Raw genomic sequence first — 17,868 nt, forward strand, 5'->3', positions numbered from 1 at the left:
ACAGGTATGATACTTTGATTCGGTTTTGTCGAGTTCAACAAAAGGTTTAATGAAAACACAGACACAGGAGGGCAACGAACGCTACCTTTTGGGGAAAAGCAAGATATCAAAATGTCTGATAAAAGACTCTTGATCCTACGCATTTGAGTGTTGTTGCTTATGCCAGACCCTAGTTCAGTATTGAATAAACTCAATCGGAGCGGGATAGAGCGCACCCATTCTTTTATGTTTCTTCTATGAATGTTCAGTGACATTCACCTAATCTTTAGTTTTGTTAATTTATGGATTTTTTTTTCAAATATGACTACAACAGCATAGGGCAAAGAATTCAATTTATTGTGAAACAGGTTAATTACCTTAAATTACCTTAAGTCACTTTTACCTTAAAAGATACATAGAAAATGGCTGATGCTGCAGCACGATCATTGCAGTATGAATATAAATCTGTAAGTTTTCTCATTGCTATATTGTTCTGAATTAAGAGTGCTCACCATGAATTCAATACTCCACATTGTTGTAGTAGACTATATGCTATAGTGCAGGTCATTAAGCCTAATCCTCTCCAATGATAACTAGGCTAATTTATATCTAACCCTCTAGTACAATAGTGTGAAAAAGAAGTCAAAAGTCTAGAATGCCAGCTCTCTAGAAGGAAACATGTTAGAACTGAAAAAAGGACAGTTTTATATTGCCCATTTCATGTTCATTTTTATGGTTTCTTTCAGGTTTTTCACAATTCATCCCCAACCCCTTTTTCTAATTGTTTCCTATAGCCCTAGGCTATGTAAAATAGCTATCATAATTGTTAATGAGAACTGATTCAAAAAAAGACAAAAATCAGAAGAAACATAAACCATAGAAATATAAGGACCAAGGAAATATAAACCATAGAAACTTGGGAGTTTACAATGTTTGACTATAAGTCATTACTCCTTTATAGGTAAATCGGTAAAATTCTACTTGGTCAATATATACCAAATCATATTATTGAGTTAGGACTAAAGTGAATACACCATTCGATGCCTTTTTTTATGCTGATTACGAATATAATAAGCATTTCTATCGGAAATGAATTTCAGCCCCCCCCCCCCCTATATAGGCCAATTCACGGTTAGGTTAGGTATAGCCTATATAGGGGGGGGCTGAAATTCATTTCCGATAGAAATGCTTAGGGTAAGACACCCAGTAGTCAGACACTTTTATCACTTTGAAAACTTTTTGACATTTAAAATACTATAATTACTATATTATACCACCTAGAAACTTAATTTTTGTATAAAAAAATTTCTGAAGAACATCTGAACAAGTAGGTTACTAATTCAAATGGTTTCACTTGTACAGCGTCTCCTATTTTTGAATTTACTAACAAGTGACAATTCTGCCTAAACTCAGACATACATACGGCTCATTGTAAATTAGTGATTAAAATAGCATAAAAGATTCTGTCTAAAAATAGGCAGGAGGCCAACTACTGGGTGTCTTACCCTATTATATTTGTAATCAGCATAAAAAAAGGCATCGAATGGTGTATTCACTTTATTTTAAACTCATGAATATGATTTGGTATATATTGACCTTCTACTTTAGCTACTTTTGGCTATCTTGGAAAGGAGTTAGGTTAGGGAGTAAAATTCTACTTTAGCTACTTTTGGCTATCTTGGAATAGGGTTAGGTTAGGAAAATGAAACTTTCAGGGATGGGTCTACAGGCAGAAGTATGTCCCAGGAAGATATTTTTAAGTACCTACTTCCGCCCCTCTCTCTAGAGGGTCCTGAAATTTGCCTACATGACAGGTCTATAGCCTACCTATTGAAATTTTGACAAAGCAACATTTTACCTTAATTTTCAGTTATCAGTTTCTTTTTCTCTGGCTTTAGCTCTGAAAATGCAATTCCTGTTATTTGAGCAAAATTTTAAGCCATATCATTGTTTTATTTCCAAAATTTAGGAAATGTATTTGCATATCTTTAGAACCTTATAAATTGGGATTGAGGAAAGTTGTGAAGCTGAAAACAATTTTGTTATACTTCATTTAAGCAGAAGATCTATTTCACAAGGTTTCACTTCTATAACTCACAAATTTTTAAAGGTCATCAAAGGTTAGGACCCTCTAGAGGAAGGAGTGGAGATATGTACTTCAAAATACCTTCCCAGACACACTTTAGCCTGTAGACCCATCCTTGAAAGTTTCATTTTCCTAACCCAACCCCTTTCCAAGATAGTCAAAAGTAGCCAAAGTATAATTTTCATATTGTCATTTACTACTATATAGAAAGCAGTACAAAGTCAAACAAAAGATAATGTCATACTTTTCTCATTATTTACAATAATAAAAGTCATACAGACAACTCTCTATACCTCATTCTTTAATAGAGAAAACATAAGTTGTGCAGATAACTTTTTATACCTTACTCTATTATAGAACAAACATAAATAAAGTCATAGAGATGACTTTTTATACCTCACACTATTATAGAGAAAACATGAATAAAGGCATACAGATGATTTTTTATACCTCACACTATTGTAGAGCAAATATGAATAAAGTCATACAGATGACTAAAAGCACTTTACTTTACCTTCCTTCTCCCTAATTTGCAAATGTATAGCCCAAATTACATGTTTCCTATGAACTTTTCTGCTTCTTGATTATGTCACTTTTGTTCAAATTTATTTAATGGCAAAGAAGCAACATCACCAAAATATAGAAATTGAAAAATGCATAGGAAATATAATTTGGGCTATATATTTGCACATTAGGGGGGAGGGGAGGGCTGGCAAAGTAAAGTAAAGTGCTTAAGGAATGACATAATTCATATTCTAGGATTTTTATAAGATATTTTCAGAATTTTATTGTGTTTCTTTTGAGCATTCTTAACTATACACTAATCTCCACTAGCTTATTTCATTTTTGTGCTGTTTTCAAATATGATAATTGACTCACTCACAGGTGTCCCCTCCCCCCTGATTTAGCATTGTGAGAAGGCAAGCATCTGAACATATCTAAAATGGAATTGTGCTGTTAGAAGACAAGTGACTGCAAAAATAAGAACAAGTCAAGAATGAAATTGAAGAAGTAAGAAATATTACATTAGAAGAACAACAACATCAAATGTTTGATGCCAACAAAATGTGGTGCAAAACCCAGTACAAACTTACAACAATGCAACTGTTTATTACAAGCTATTGGGATCCTTCAATGTTCTATGTGTTCCCTGGGGATCTCTCCATTTTCCCAAGGAAAGAGTAACAAACAAAGCAGACTCATTTGGATGTTGTTATTTACAACAAGAATCAATATATATAAGCCTACCACATACTACAAGTGCTGGGGCCTGGCTTCAAAATTGGCTACATAGTTTTTTTTTCTTAACTGACATATTGATGTTTCTGGCCACTAAAACAATCTAAAAAGGTTACAACTTTAAGGAAGAATTGGTATTTTTCCCATGGTGGTTGTATTGAAAAGTGGTACAAAACCTACAAAGATGTAATAAACAATGCAACTGTTTATTACAAGTCATTGGGACCCTTAAATTTCCTATGTGTTCCCTGGGAAACCCTACATTTTCCCAAGGAAAGAGTAGCCAACAAAGCTGACTGATTTGGAGGTTGCTCCTCACAGCAAGAATCAATATATACAAGCCTATCACATACTGAGGGCCAGGGCCTAGCTTCAAAATTGGCTACATAGTTTTTTCTTGTTTTTTTTTAACTAGCATTTTTTTTAGCTTCAAAATTGGCTACATAGTTTTTTTTCTTGTTTTTTTTAACTAGTATATTTACATTTCTGGCCACTAAAACAATCTAAAAGGTTACAACTTTAAGGAGGAATTTGTATTTTTCCCATGGTGGTTTTATTGAACCTATGGTGATGCCATGACATCAAGAAGAAGAACATATTGTCTGCAGTTACAAGATAAGTGATATTGAGAATCAATATAGACAAGCCTGTCAGGTAGCCATGATTGGGTATGGCCTTGAAATCAGCTATTTAGTTTCTTTTTTTCTTCATAAAGCTGACAAATTAACATTTATGGCCACAAAAACAATCTAAATGGGTCATAACTACTACTACTACTAACAACTCACTGCAGCCCCAAGCTGCCTGAGACCAACACAGCTATGCATGCTCCTCCTCCATCCAAATCTATTCAAAGCCTCCCTTTTTACACCCTCCCACAAAGTTCCCATTTCCTTTAAATTTTTCTTTATGACGTCCTCCCACCCCAGACAAGGACAACTTGTTTTCCGTTTAGCCCTAGATGGATGACCAAAAAGCGCAATCTTTGGCAATATGTCATCCCTCATCCACACAACTTGCTTGCTTTTTTTTTTTGAAAAACAAATTTTTCAGAAAGTTTTTAAAATAAATTTTTTTTTCATTTTTGATTGCAAAAAGTTTCAAGTTTTAAAAAATTCCTTATTTCAAAATCAAACTAAAAAACAAAAATCAAATGTTCATCAAATTCAGGGTTTCCACTTTTAGGGAGATTACCCTATTTTAGGGAGAAATGACTTAGGATACGATATGATGAGATTTATTGCTGAAAAACGGCTATCACAAGCCCAAAAGGGTCCAATTCGCACTTTAGCGTCAAATAAAACAAAAAAATAACCACAAAAACAAACAATCAAACAACAACATGTGAAAATTATAAAAGGGTCAATGTCAAATACGTAAAAATGTTAAAAACAAAAACAAATTAGACTAAACAAATTAGAAGGTCAATGTCAAGCCATCAAAAATGCCAAAAAAATTAAAACTCGTAAAATTAAGAAGGGGAAAAAAATTAAAGCAAAAACATAAGTTAGTTAATGACTAAAAAACCTCCAAATTTGCAAAACAGACATTAAAATTTAAATTATCAGGTAAAAAGTGAGTGAGGGGGGGGGGCGGTTGTGGAGATTCACTGATTGAAAATGTCAACTATGCAAGGGATAAAAGTTCTTTTATGTCTTTCAGTGCAAACTCTTATTGGGGCAAGAAGGGGGATTTTTGTTGAAACAGAATCCGGGAGGCGGGGTCGAAGGGGTGAATATTGACCTGGGAAAAGGGGAGTTGTTTGAGGGTTACAAAGGGCACTCTTAGCAAAACGCAAGGTAATTTTTGCTCTCCTTTCCTTAAGGGTGGCAAGATTAGCTCTCCTAAGAAGAGAAATATAAGGTACTTTACCCTCATTGAAGATAATTCTTAGGCACCTTTTTATGGACTGCCAGAATGGCAGTTTTGGAGATACCAGAATGTCAAACAGGACAGGCGTACTCAAGGGTTGGGCGTAAAAATGAGAGGAAAATCCTCAAACAATGAGATTTAGGGCATTTAAATTTTTTTAAGGAGGGAAAAATGTGGCATTTGCACGTTTTAAGACTCTTTTAGGGACACTTATTTTCAATCTAGGGACAAAGGGAAATATGGGGTCAAGTAAGGATTTTCAGGGAAATCTGGGGTAAAGTAGGGATTTTAAGGGAAAGTTTATTTTTCAAACAAAAGGCTGAAAAATTCTCAAAGATTGTATATGCTTGTTTTTTTTTTAAAAATCTTATGTAGCAACACTGGCTTACGTTGCTGTAATTGCCGAAATTTCAAAAAGCTGAACTCTGGATTATTATTTAGGTAGCTTAGTATTTATTTTACTTTTAAGCAATGCCTTTTATTGGTGTAAATTACTGACATAAGGGAGTATTGGTTAGGCTATGCAGCAATTGTGGGTAAGGTTTATATGAATGGACTATTCAGGTAGCTAAGAGATAAACTTTTCTCTATAGTCAATATTGCACCCTGAACCCAAATTTAACATGCATTTGGGTCGGAAATGAGCTTTACCCTCTCTAAAGTGAATTTAGTGGTGGATTCGCTGAGGGTCTTATTAACTGCATAAAACAAATCATTGAAAAAAACTCGATTCCTTGGCAAAATATTGTTGGATTTTGTGCAGACACTACTAATGTCATGTTTGGAGGCAATAGAGCTGCTTCAACGCTAATGAAAGCCATGGTGCCCCATATCTTGAATGTGAAATGCTCATGCCATCTTATCCACTTATGTTCATCCTATGCATGCTTGTCACTTCCCAAGACACTAGAAGACTTGGCGCAAAAATATCTATGCTCACTTTTCCAGAAGCGCTTCTAGGCAAGATAAGTATGTTGAATTACAGGAGTTATTTCAATGCAAAGCACTCAATTCTCGCACCAGGATGGAACCATTGATTGTCCTTTCATGCCTGCATAAAGAGGCTTATAGAGCATTGGGTTGCTATTACTCAGTATTTCATAGAAACCACGTTTGACAACCCAACTGCAACCAATGACCTTATCTTGTCAACATTACAAAGCAAGTTGATAAAGTCATACCTTGAACTCAAGGACTACTCCCTCGGCCTTTCCAACGGATACAACACAGTTTTTCAACCTGAGCTTCCAGTTCTTTAATCTCTAAAGGCAAGTGTCAGCAACTTGTGAATGATCTTGCATCTAACTCCAGGAAACTGGACTATATTCACAGTGTTGGTTTGTTTACCGAACTGGATCCTTACCTTTGAAGTGAGTACCTGCCTTTAAACCAAACATATGTGGGAATAGATGCAACCAATTCAATGCAGGAACTCGTAGATGCTCAAGAGCCAAGTGATAGTATGGATCTCTTTTACCAGTCTTGTTGAAAATACAATATAGTCCTAATCAAGCAGATCCAAGACCATTTCAAGTATGAAGACAAAATTTATGACATTTTGGCTTTGTTTGAACCATGGAATTGAAGAAATTTGAAGCCAAAATGTGTAAGGCAACTATCTACAAGATTTCTTGTTCCAAGAGAAAAGTGTTGCCTCCAGAAAGTGGACATAGAATAGAGGTCACAGGCAATGAATTATGTCACTGAGCTTCATTTGGGAGATGCCCAAGTTGAAGACCTGTCAGTTGAGCAGTACTGGATAAAAATATTTAGCCTGGAGACTTGCAGTGACAAAATCAAGTAGGCCTACCGGGAATTGCGGAAGCGTATATCACTGATTTTCTCTTTACCTTTTAGCAATGTGCCAGCTGAGCGTTTGTTTAGTCTCCTGAAATTAATTAATACAGACATCCGAAATAGTGTTGAGAATGTCACACTAGTCTCACTTATTCGAGTCAATTACTGGTTGAAAAACGAAGACAAAACTTCATCAACTGTCAGCATACCAAAAGCTGTCACTGGCTTCAGGACAAAGGCAAGTGCTACATGCAATGAAGTGCTGGAGATGACACATAGGCTAATTAAATCTTTTTATGTGTTCTTGGTAGTGTAAAAGATGTTATATATATCATTATCTGAAGTAAAAAATAACAATTTGATGCTGTGCTATGTTTTTTTTTTCATGAAGATTGTATGGAAAAGTAAAGTAAAATATCCCTTCTTTCTAGGGAGAAATCATACCTAAAGATACGGAATTTTAGGGAAAATTGATTTAAAAATATGGAAAATTGAAATGGAAAAGTGGAAACACTGATCAACATATCTAAACTGGTATTAAAGTAATAATATCAAAGTGAAAAAATGGGTTTGTGTCAACCTTGGAGTTTTTATTATCTGATGTTTGATCTATTTTTAACATAATGGCTATCTCAAAACTTTTATTGTATGGGTTTGGGGAAAAAGGGTATGGGGGGGGGGCTAATTTTCCTTTGCTCTCTTTTGACTCTTTAAAAGTGAACTAGAACTTTCTATTTTCAATCAAATGAGCCCTCTCTGAAGTTTATACAAGCATCCCTTCTATAAGAACTATATATACCCCCAGAGTATAACTTACAACGCCTGTCCCTGAGCCCTGGGGGGTTGTGTCGACCCCGGAGTTTTAATATCTGATGTTTGAATTATTTTTAACCTAATGGTCACCTCAAATTTTTATCAGATGAGTTTATTCATCTGATAAACTCAAAGGCGCAAAGGGCGGGATGGGCTAGTTGCCCTCCGATCTTTTTTTACTCTGAGAAAATGAACTAGAACTTTTAATTTCCATTCAAATGAGCCTTCTCTGAAGTTTATATGAGCATCCCTTGTATAAGGACAATATACGGTCCCACGACATAGCTTACAATGCCTGCCCCCAGGCCCTGGCGGTTTGTTTAGATACTGGAATGTTTGTTATCTGACCTTTAAGAACTATTTAAAAAAAATGGTTATGTCAAAATCTGTATCGGATGGTTTTGGGGAAAAAGGGCGTGGGGGAGGGACTAGTTGCCCTCCAATCTCTTTTGACTCTTAGAAAATGAACTAGAACTTTTAATTTTTGAATGAACTAGAGTTTTTTTTATTTGACCTTTTACCTATTTTTAACAAAATGGCTATCTCAAAATTTGTATTGGATGCATTTGGGGGAAAAGGGGCTTGGGTTAGGATAGTTGACCTCTGATCTCTTTTGACACTCAAAAACTGAACTAGAACTTTCAATTTCCAATCAAATAAGCCCTCTCTGAAGTTTATATGATCATCTTTTCCACAACAGCTCTTTATGCCCTCCAGACATAACTTACAATGCTTACCCCGGGCCCTGAAGGATTGTATTGACCCCGGAGTTTTCGTTATATGATCTTTGAACCGTTTTGACAAAAATTGCTTTTTTAAAGTCCTTATTGGATGGGTTTGAGGAAAATAGGGGGTGGAGAAAGCGGGTTAGTTTCCCTCCAATATCTTTTGACTCTTTAAAACTGAACTAGAAATTTCAATTTCGAATGAAATGAGCCCTCTCCGAAGTTTATACGAGCATACCTTCCATAAGAACCATATATGCCCCCATAGCAATACTTACAACGCCTGCCCCGGGCCCTAGGGGGTTGTGTCGATACAGGAATTTTTGTTATATGATCTTCGAATTATTTTCAACAAAATAGCCATACGTAAAGGAATTTTTTATATGATCTTTGAACTATTTTTAACAAAATGGCTACCTCAGATTTTTTATCAGAAGTTTTTGGGGGAAAAGAGCTTGGGGGGGGCTAGTTGCCCTCCAATCAGCTTTGACTCTTAAAAGGGCACTAGAACTCTCGATTTCCAATCGAATGAGCCCCTTTTGAATTTTATACGACGACCCCTATATGAAGTGCCTATGGGAAAAAATAAATAAATGGAGTGTAGGGGGAGGCTAGCTGCCCTGCGATCACTTTTGACTCTTAAAAAAATCAAATGAGCCCTCTATGAAGTATATAAGAGCATCCCTTCTATAACAACCACGTATGCCCCCAGGGCATAACTTACAACGCCTGCCCCTGGGCCCTACGGGGGGGGGGACTGTGTCGACACCGGAGTTTTTGTTATCTGAACTTTGAACTATTTGTAACAAAATGTGTATCCCAAAATTTTTATCTGATGCATTTAGGGCGTGGAGGGGGGGGGGGCTAGTTGCCCTCCAATCTCTTTTGAATCTTAAAAAGTGAACGAAAACTTTCAATTTACAATCAAATTAACCCTCTCCAAAGTATATATGACTATTCCTTCCATAAAAACCATATATGCCCCCAGAGCATTACTTGCAACGCCTGCCTCCGGGCCCTGGGGAGATTACGTCGACAAAGGAGTTTTTGTTATCTGACCTTGGAACTATTTTTAATGAAGTGGTTATTTTAAAAATTTTATTGGATGGGCTTGGGGAAAAGGGTATGTAGGGGGGGGGGGCTAGTTGCCCTTGGATATCTTTTGACTCTTAAAAAAGTGAACTAGAACTTTCAATTTCAAATCAAATGAGCCCTTTCTGAAGTTTATACAAGCATCCCTTTCATAAGAACCATATACGCCCCCAGGACAACGCCTACCCCCGGGCCCGGGGGGGTTGTGTTGACAATCTAATTTTTGAACAATTTTCAAAAACCTGGCTATCTCAAAGTTTGTAGCAGATGGGTTTGGGGAAAAAAGGGCGTGGGGGGCTAGTTGCCCTTAAATCTCTTGATTCATAAAAAAAGTGAACTAGAATGTTCAATTTTCAATCAAATGAGCAATTTTCAATCAAATATTGTACAGTATTTTACTTTTATTCTGCATGCCTTAATCTTCAAGATACTTAACAATTTTATTCACAGGCTCCATTTTACATCTTGTATAATTCACTCTTTAATACCTTCTGAACTTCCTTTGCTTTCTTCATATCTCATAAGATCTATCTGGGTTTGCAGTGGTAGCTAGCAACCTAGAAAGAGATGATCATGTTGCATATATCTCATAAGATCGATCACTCAGAAGCTTCTTATGCAAAGCCTTTCTCTTCTACCAAATATGAAGCATTCTTACTAGTATCCCTACATTCTTTTTCAACTTTCCTAAGACATATTCTGCTACTTCACAAATATTTTCCAAAAACTATTCCATCCATCTTCTATATTATCAAATTAGAGACTTTAGTTTTACACCCAATGGTTCTTGGAAAGTGTTACTCAGGCTCTCATTCTTGAGTGTATTAACATCATACTACCTCAAAGGTAGTTACCCTTCCTAAATTTCAGCTTTTGATTAATACAAGATTTCAGATGGAGATCTTTACTTTTAACTTCAATAATGATGCATCTAATGTGCCCTAGTATCCTGTATCAAGTCTTCAAGTATTTGATTTGCTATAACATAATCTGGTTGTTGCTACAGCAACTGCTGAAAACTCAGTTTTGCATCAATACAATGCTGAAAATGGAATTTAAATCTACATATCCTTACCACTTAGGAGATACTCTTCTTTTTGTAATTAAATGAAAAGCCAAGTTTTTCATGTGAAAGTACATTAAAACACAAAAAGTACATAAAACAAACAAAAATAATTCTTTATATGACAAGGCTTAAAATTTGAAATTGTGTCCCTTATACTTTAAGAACAATTGCTCAAGCACAAATTGGAACAGAGTAAAAAGGATTTTTCACAATATCTCCAGAATGGATACAAATATTTTATGCTATATCATTTATCTAAAAAAAACATTTTTATATTAAGACTTGGATGGATTGGATTTGCGTTAAGACTAAGATCAAGTGGACAGCTCCACTTACCTAGGTAGTATTAATAGTAAAGATATTGGGCATGGTGAAGATGTTAAAAGTGGAATAGTCAATGCCCAGTGTGTTTTTTTACAGTTGAAAAAAGTACAAAAAGTTTTTTCACAACTGTAATTTTTTTTTTACAGTTGAATTCTGTAAACCAAGATTAGAATAAGATGCAGTGATGGCAGTGGTCAAGTATGGTCTCAAGGTGGTGGGTGCTCAAAAAGACTGAAGATTTGTTATATGTTTTCCAGAGAAATTGTCTATAGATTGTTTTGGGTACCTGACTGACTCATTGTATTTCAAACAGTAAGCAGTACAAAAATGTGAAATAATCGTGCTTTTTTAGGGCTATAATGAGACAAGCCCTTGAAAGGCTGGGACACATTCAACAGATGTAGGATGACAAATTGTCAAAGATCATCCTTGCCAGCCAACCATCTAGGACCAAACGAAAAGCAGGCTATGCCTGAATAGGATGCAAGGAAATATTTAAGCGAAATTGGAACTTATTGGGAGGGTGTAAAGTGGGAGGCTTTGAATAGATTGGAACGAAGGAGAAATTTTATAGCTGTGTTGGACACAGGTAGCATGGTTGCAATCAGTTGTTAGTAGTAGCAGCACTTGATTGATTTGCTACGAGTATTGATATTTATAAATAAAACAGATCTATTTCATTTATTAATTTTATTTATTCTATTTGTTCATTAACTGGTATATTTATTCTCTTTATAGAACTCAAACTTAGTATTACAAGCTGATGTTCGTTTAATTGAAAAAAGAGGAAGAGATGAAGCAACAGGTGAAGTTATGTCACTGGTTGGTAAACTGACTGGAACACGGATGGGAGACAGGTTTCAGAGAACTAAGCCTATAAAAGTAGATGAAAAACTGGCCAAGTAAGTTTTTCTTTTTCTTAATTCATCTTATTCTGAATTAGATCAAAGATTATTTATATCTAGATGAGATGTGACTTTACAGAACAATCATTCACAAAAGTAATGACATAAGCTAAATGGCATATTTGTTTTTACTCACCTTTACCAACATATTAAAACACTAAGCAGGTAGATTTGACCTTTCTGACAGAAGAACTGGTGTTATATCTTAACATACATTAAATTTACCAATAAAACTCACTATCATAAATGAGCTAACTAAAGTGAAGTATGGTACTGTTGTAAGTGATCTTGTATTATTACCAATAGGCTTGTACCAAGATTCGCCATTCTTTATAAATCTTCTTCCCTGCCAACTTGAACATATATGTATATGGTTTCCTGATAACTCCCATTGCTTGGTGAAAATCTTTCCAAAATTAATAACTCTGATGAACAAAATGTCTGAACTAGATTTCCAGCAGGTTTTACCCTGAAGTTCAAAGAAAAAAAAACATTTCAACCGCTGAAACTAGCCTCTTGTTCCTTTTATGACCTAAATCACTCATTTGAGCTATAATATTCGAGCATATCTCTAAAGATTGCTCCCAAGCACCCTTTTGAAAACAAAAATCAGCTCCATAACGATATCAATCTTATGACAAAACAATCTTCACTGCAGCCGTCAATCAAGGTACGTCAATTCTACTAGCAATTCAAGATGTTAAAATTGCAGGAAATAAATTTCTATACACAAAAGTTTTCAAAACATCCCAGTCAAGTGCGCAAGTCATCCCCTCCAAGCAAAATCACCATAGTTAATGTTTTAATTTTTTTCCCATGATAATGTTTAAGTTAATGTTTAATGTTTATTTTCTTCTCATAAACTACTTGATGGTCTGTCAAGTGAAAGAAGAAAAACTATCTCTGTAACATCTAACAATTATAAAAGCCTTATGGTATTAGTTAAATCTAAACGATCTCACATTTGTGCTCTATATGAAAGTGTAGACTATATAAGACTACTTTTTCTTATTAGGCCACAAAGAGCCTACAAACTAAACAAAAAAAAATTTATCATGTGACTTAAGGATGGTTTTTCAGTGTAATGCCAAAAGTGATAATTCTTGTGATATTATGATATTATTCTTGTGCATAGTACTAAACACTTTAGCATTCTTATCTGGTATACAATAGAAGGATAGGACCTTCACTTATGGCCATGACAGATTTAGTGTTTTCTTCCAGCGTTTAAGAGTGTACACGTGCAAATGAAACAATGGTTCTTTTACAGAAAACGTACCTCATTCTTGCCTAATTGTTTTAAATTCCTTAAAAACGGACATTCAACGAAGAAAATTTGCTCAATGAGACCACTAAGTAGTATTTTAAGTGAGCTAGTAACTTTACAAATTTTATATTGAACATATTCAAACATGTTTAGAAAACCACTCAAACTCAAAACTAAGCCAAAAAACGCTCAAAATAATAATCTAGAAAAAAAAATCCTAGTTCGAAAACTGGCATAAAATACGCCTGTGTTGAATAAACACAGTCAGTTGTCGCTTAAAAAAGATACTTCTGTCTAGCCCTTCTTCTTCTTCTTCTATTTAACAGCAGGCGGGCTTTTCAGTAACACTATTTAGCCCTTTTCCTTTTGCTTCACTCTGTGGGCTACAGAGCTACTGGCTTGATTGCCCTTAATGCTTTTCTATCAGCTGAATTCTTCTTCTTCTTCTAATTCACAGCAGGCGGGCTATTCAGTTAATACTATTTAGCCCTTTTCTTTTTGCTTCACTCTGTGGGCTACAGAGCTACTGGCTTGGTCCTCTCTTGTTTATTAGATATTGTCAGATATCTTTCAGTAGATCTTTTGAATCAAGGAGTTCAAATATAAGATGATAGATATCGATTTCTGTGCTCTGTGGGCATGTATAGTTGGCTTGGCTCTTGGCTGATAGTGAGATTTTGTGGTGTTTGAAGCATTTTAACAGTTTACAAAGCAAGGTATGTTGTGCAGATGTCAGCATATTACATTCAAATAGGCAATGGTCAATTGTTTCATTATTCATATTACAATGCCTGCAAAGAGGGGACAGGGGAATTGAACCACTTGAATTAGAAGACTTATATGAGGATGCAAGGAAATTTAGTCCATTTGTTCCAGAACGAATTCTATGATAAATTTTAGAAAGATTCTTATTGGGAAAGGGGGAAAAGATAGGATTAATCTTAATAAATTTAATATCTGATAGCCTCCATTGGTAAATATCTCTAATTGGGATTGGTCTCCCACTTGGCTGGTCAATATTTATAGCATTTTTTGCTGTTTCATCAACCTGATGATTACCGCTTATGCCAGAGTGGTAAAGTATATACTGAAAGTAAGTTCTTATGCCACTTGAAGAAAGATTATCAATAATACTAAGACAATGATACGTGTCAATCTCCAACTTATATTGAGGAGCTGAGGCCAGCAACTCAAGGCTTGATAGAGAGTCGGAATGTATGATAATATTATTTGAATTTGCAATCAAAGGTTGGTTTTCCTTAAGGTGTTCTAATGCCATGATTATGGCATTTAACTCAGCAGACATTAATCCATTAATCCATTAGACATGAATCCAATATGGTACCTGTTCATTCTTCTTCTTCTTCTATTTAACAGCAGGCGGGCTTTTCAGTAGTACTATTTAGCCCTTTTCCTTTTGCTTCACTCTGAGGGCTACTGGCTTGATTGCCTCATATTTATTAGATATCTTCAGATATCATTCAGTAGATCTTTCGACTCTAGGAGTTCAATTATGAGATGGTAGATGTTGATTTCTATGCTCTGTGTGCAGGTATAATTAGAAAGGCTCTTGGCTGATAGTGAGATTTTGTGGTGTTTGAAGCATTTTAGCAGTTTACAAAGCAAGGTATGTTGTGCAGACGTCAGCATATTACATTCAAATAGGCAATGGTCAATTGTTTCATTATTCACATTTCAATGCCTGCAAAGAGGGGACAGGGGAATTTAATCCCTTGAATTAGAAAACTTATACGAGAATGCAAAACAATTTAGTCCATTTGTTCCAGAACGAATGGTAAATTTTAGAAAGATACTTATTGGGAAAGGGGGAAAGGATAGGATTATTCTTATTAAAATTAATATCTGATAGCCTCCATCGGTAAATATCTCTAATTGGAATTGGTCTTCCACTTGGCTGGTCAATATTTATAGCATTTTTTGCTATTTCATCAACCTGATGATTACCACTTATGCCAGAGTGGCTAGGAATATACTGAAAATAAGTTCTTATGGCACTTGAAGCAAGCTTATCTATAATACTGAGACAATGATAAGTGTCAATGTCCAACTTATACTGAGGAGCTGAGGCCAGCTACTCAAGGCTTGATATAAGGTGTTCTAATGCCATGGTTATGGCATTTAAATCTGCAGACATTACAGATACATTATTATATAGGCTAATCTCTTGCCCATTGCAATTTTTAGGTAAGGAAGGAAAGCACCTCTTGCTACCTTCTCATTAATTTTTGACTCATCACCAAATGTCTGGAAGTGGTTTTATAAGTAACTTTATTAAATTCGGAAAATTTTTTATGGAAAAAAGTAATGGGGAGTTGGATCTTTATTCCACTTTGAGAAATTAGTATTTATTATAGGAAATTGACATGTCCCTTAGTGGATATTTGGGGAATGTAAGAGCAATTGACTTTTCTGGTACACGAAACTTCTTCAGAGTGTTGGCATACTCATCTGCAATGGCTCTATACATGACTGGATTTCTTAACCAATTATGTAGGGTGTTTGAGCTATTTGATTTAATTTTTTTTAGATGTCTTGTAAAGAGAAAGCTACGTCTCTCCCTTATTGTTGTTAATCCACTCTCCGACAAGCAGAAACTTGGTGCTTCTGGGTTTCCTAAGACCAAATATCAGACGTATTATATCATTTTGTGTTGTTTCAATTTTTTGCATCTGGATCTTTGCACATGCACCATAGACGATGAGCCCTTAGTCAATATGGGGTCTTATATGTGATTTGTAAAACTGGTGTAAGGTTTTCTCCTTACAGCCCAGGGTGTGGAAAGAAGTCTTTTTAGTATATTCATTTTGTGTTGTTTCAATTTTTTGCATCTGGGTCTTTGCACATGCACCATAGACGATGAGCCCATAGTCAATATGGGGTCATATATGTGATTTGTAAAACTGGAGTAAGGTTTTCTCCTTACAGCCCAGGGTGTGGAAAGAAGTCTTTTTAGTATATTTGTTTTTCTATAGCATTTTTTATTGTGTTTGTGATGTGGAAATTAAGTTTTTGGTGAAGCATGAGACCTAGGTAATTAATATGATTATCTTTTGGAATAGCTGTTCCATTCAGAGTTAGATTTGCATTAACATGGTTCCGCTTTCGGTGAAATTGGATTATTTTTGACTTGGTAGGTGCAATGGGTAAATTTGAATGTTGAGAGAATTTTTCAAATTGGAAAAGTGACTTTTGCAGATTTAACTGTGCTATCTCAAAGGTGTTGCCAGATGACCATAGCACCAGATCGTTTGCATATTTTAGATTCGTGTGGGGTAGGTTCATGTCCCAGAGATATAAGGCAAAGAGGAGGCAACTGAGGACTGCTCCCTAAGGTAGGCCTTTGGTTATTGTCTTTTGCGATGAAGAGGTTGAACCAACACAAAAAATGAAACTTCGCACTTCTATGAAGGATTTTATAAAAGATACTAGCTTGGGGGGTAGTCCAAGGTTTGCAAGTTTGTTTCAAATGATTTGGTGGTTCACATTGTCATATGCCCCTTCAAAATCAAGGAAAGCTGCAACTAGGACATTATTTTTGAGAATGATTCTTTTATTGCATTTGTTAGCAAAATGAAAGCATCTGTTGAGGAGTGGTGTTTCCTGAATTCAGTTTGAGTGTGAGGGATCATATTATTTTTTTCAACAAACCAGAGGAGTGTAATAGATCATTTTCTCCATTATTTTCCCCATCACAGGAGTAATCATTATGGGCCTATAGGACTCAGGGTTATCTTTGGGTTTATTTTTCTTTAGGATTTGTAGGAGGGACGAACATTTCCATATATTGGGGAACATAGAAGATGCCCAAGCGTGATTATAACAGTTTAGCAGTTCCTGTTTGTATGAAGGGGTGAGATTCTTTATCCATGTAGGGTGTATGTTGTCATAGCTGCTGCTAGTTTTGGTCCTAATATGATGTATTGCATTATTCATTTCCTGGATTGAAAATGGACTAGTTATATAGTCGGATCCTGGGCGTGGTTGGTAACTTGGGTTCATAGGAAGTGGGGATATTTTGCTTCAATTATTTGATGTTAGCTTATTAACAAATAGAGTTGCAAATAGCTTAGCTTTTTCATTATCATTGTCATAATGGGTATTATTTTGTATAAGCTCATACAGGAGTGGGTTGGGGGAAGTCTTTTTCCCACAGATGCGGCTTATGACTTTATGTATAATTGGCTCATGTGTTTCTCTGGAGAGATTATTTGCAAAATTATTCCACTATTTATATTTAGCATCTATTATAGTCCTTTTTAGATTAGATTCTGCTTGTAATTTTTTTAAATATGTAGTAGGTGGTGGTATTTTTATGAATGCTCTCCTAGCTGCCTTATTTATTCTCCGTTTATTTTGGCACTCATTTGTCCACCATGCTTTGGGAATGTGTTTAGGGAACGTTTTTGTGGGTTTTGTCCTGGAAATAGGATGATTAGCTGTATCTATTAGTAAAGATGCCAAGACTTCAGCATGTGTGTTAACTGTTGTGTTTGAAATGCATGAATTTTGGGTGAAACTTGTAATTTCATCATTTAGCTTATTTTGGAACATAGACCAATTAGCTTTAATGTTGATATATTTTGAGGGGTGTGATCGGGTTTCAGCAGGTTCATTTAGGGAGCAAACTATAGCAAAGTGGTCAGTACATAGACTATCAATTTTATTTATACAAATTTTATTCA

At 35.4% G+C, this 17,868-nt stretch overlaps 1 protein-coding gene across 1 annotated transcript in view; it reads left to right on the plus strand.

Moving 5' to 3' along the window:
- The first annotated feature begins 268 nt into the window (after positions 1 to 268).
- The window catches only part of Brr2 (U5 small nuclear ribonucleoprotein l(3)72Ab), a 155,458-nt gene continuing 137,858 nt past the window's right edge, over positions 269 to 17,868 (plus strand). Inside the window, exons 1-2 of the mRNA XM_089088243.1 lie at positions 269 to 446; positions 11,732 to 11,895. Coding sequence (XP_088944369.1) covers positions 402 to 446; positions 11,732 to 11,895 — 209 coding nt within the window. The 5' untranslated portion in view covers positions 269 to 401. The remainder of the gene's footprint in view (positions 447 to 11,731; positions 11,896 to 17,868) is intronic.

The sequence above is a fragment of the Artemia sp. Qi Xiang Cuo genome, chromosome 4 (genome assembly GCF_049724085.1).
Source record: "Artemia sp. Qi Xiang Cuo chromosome 4, ASM4972408v1, whole genome shotgun sequence".
NCBI classification, from domain to species: domain Eukaryota; kingdom Metazoa; phylum Arthropoda; class Branchiopoda; order Anostraca; family Artemiidae; genus Artemia; species Artemia sp. Qi Xiang Cuo.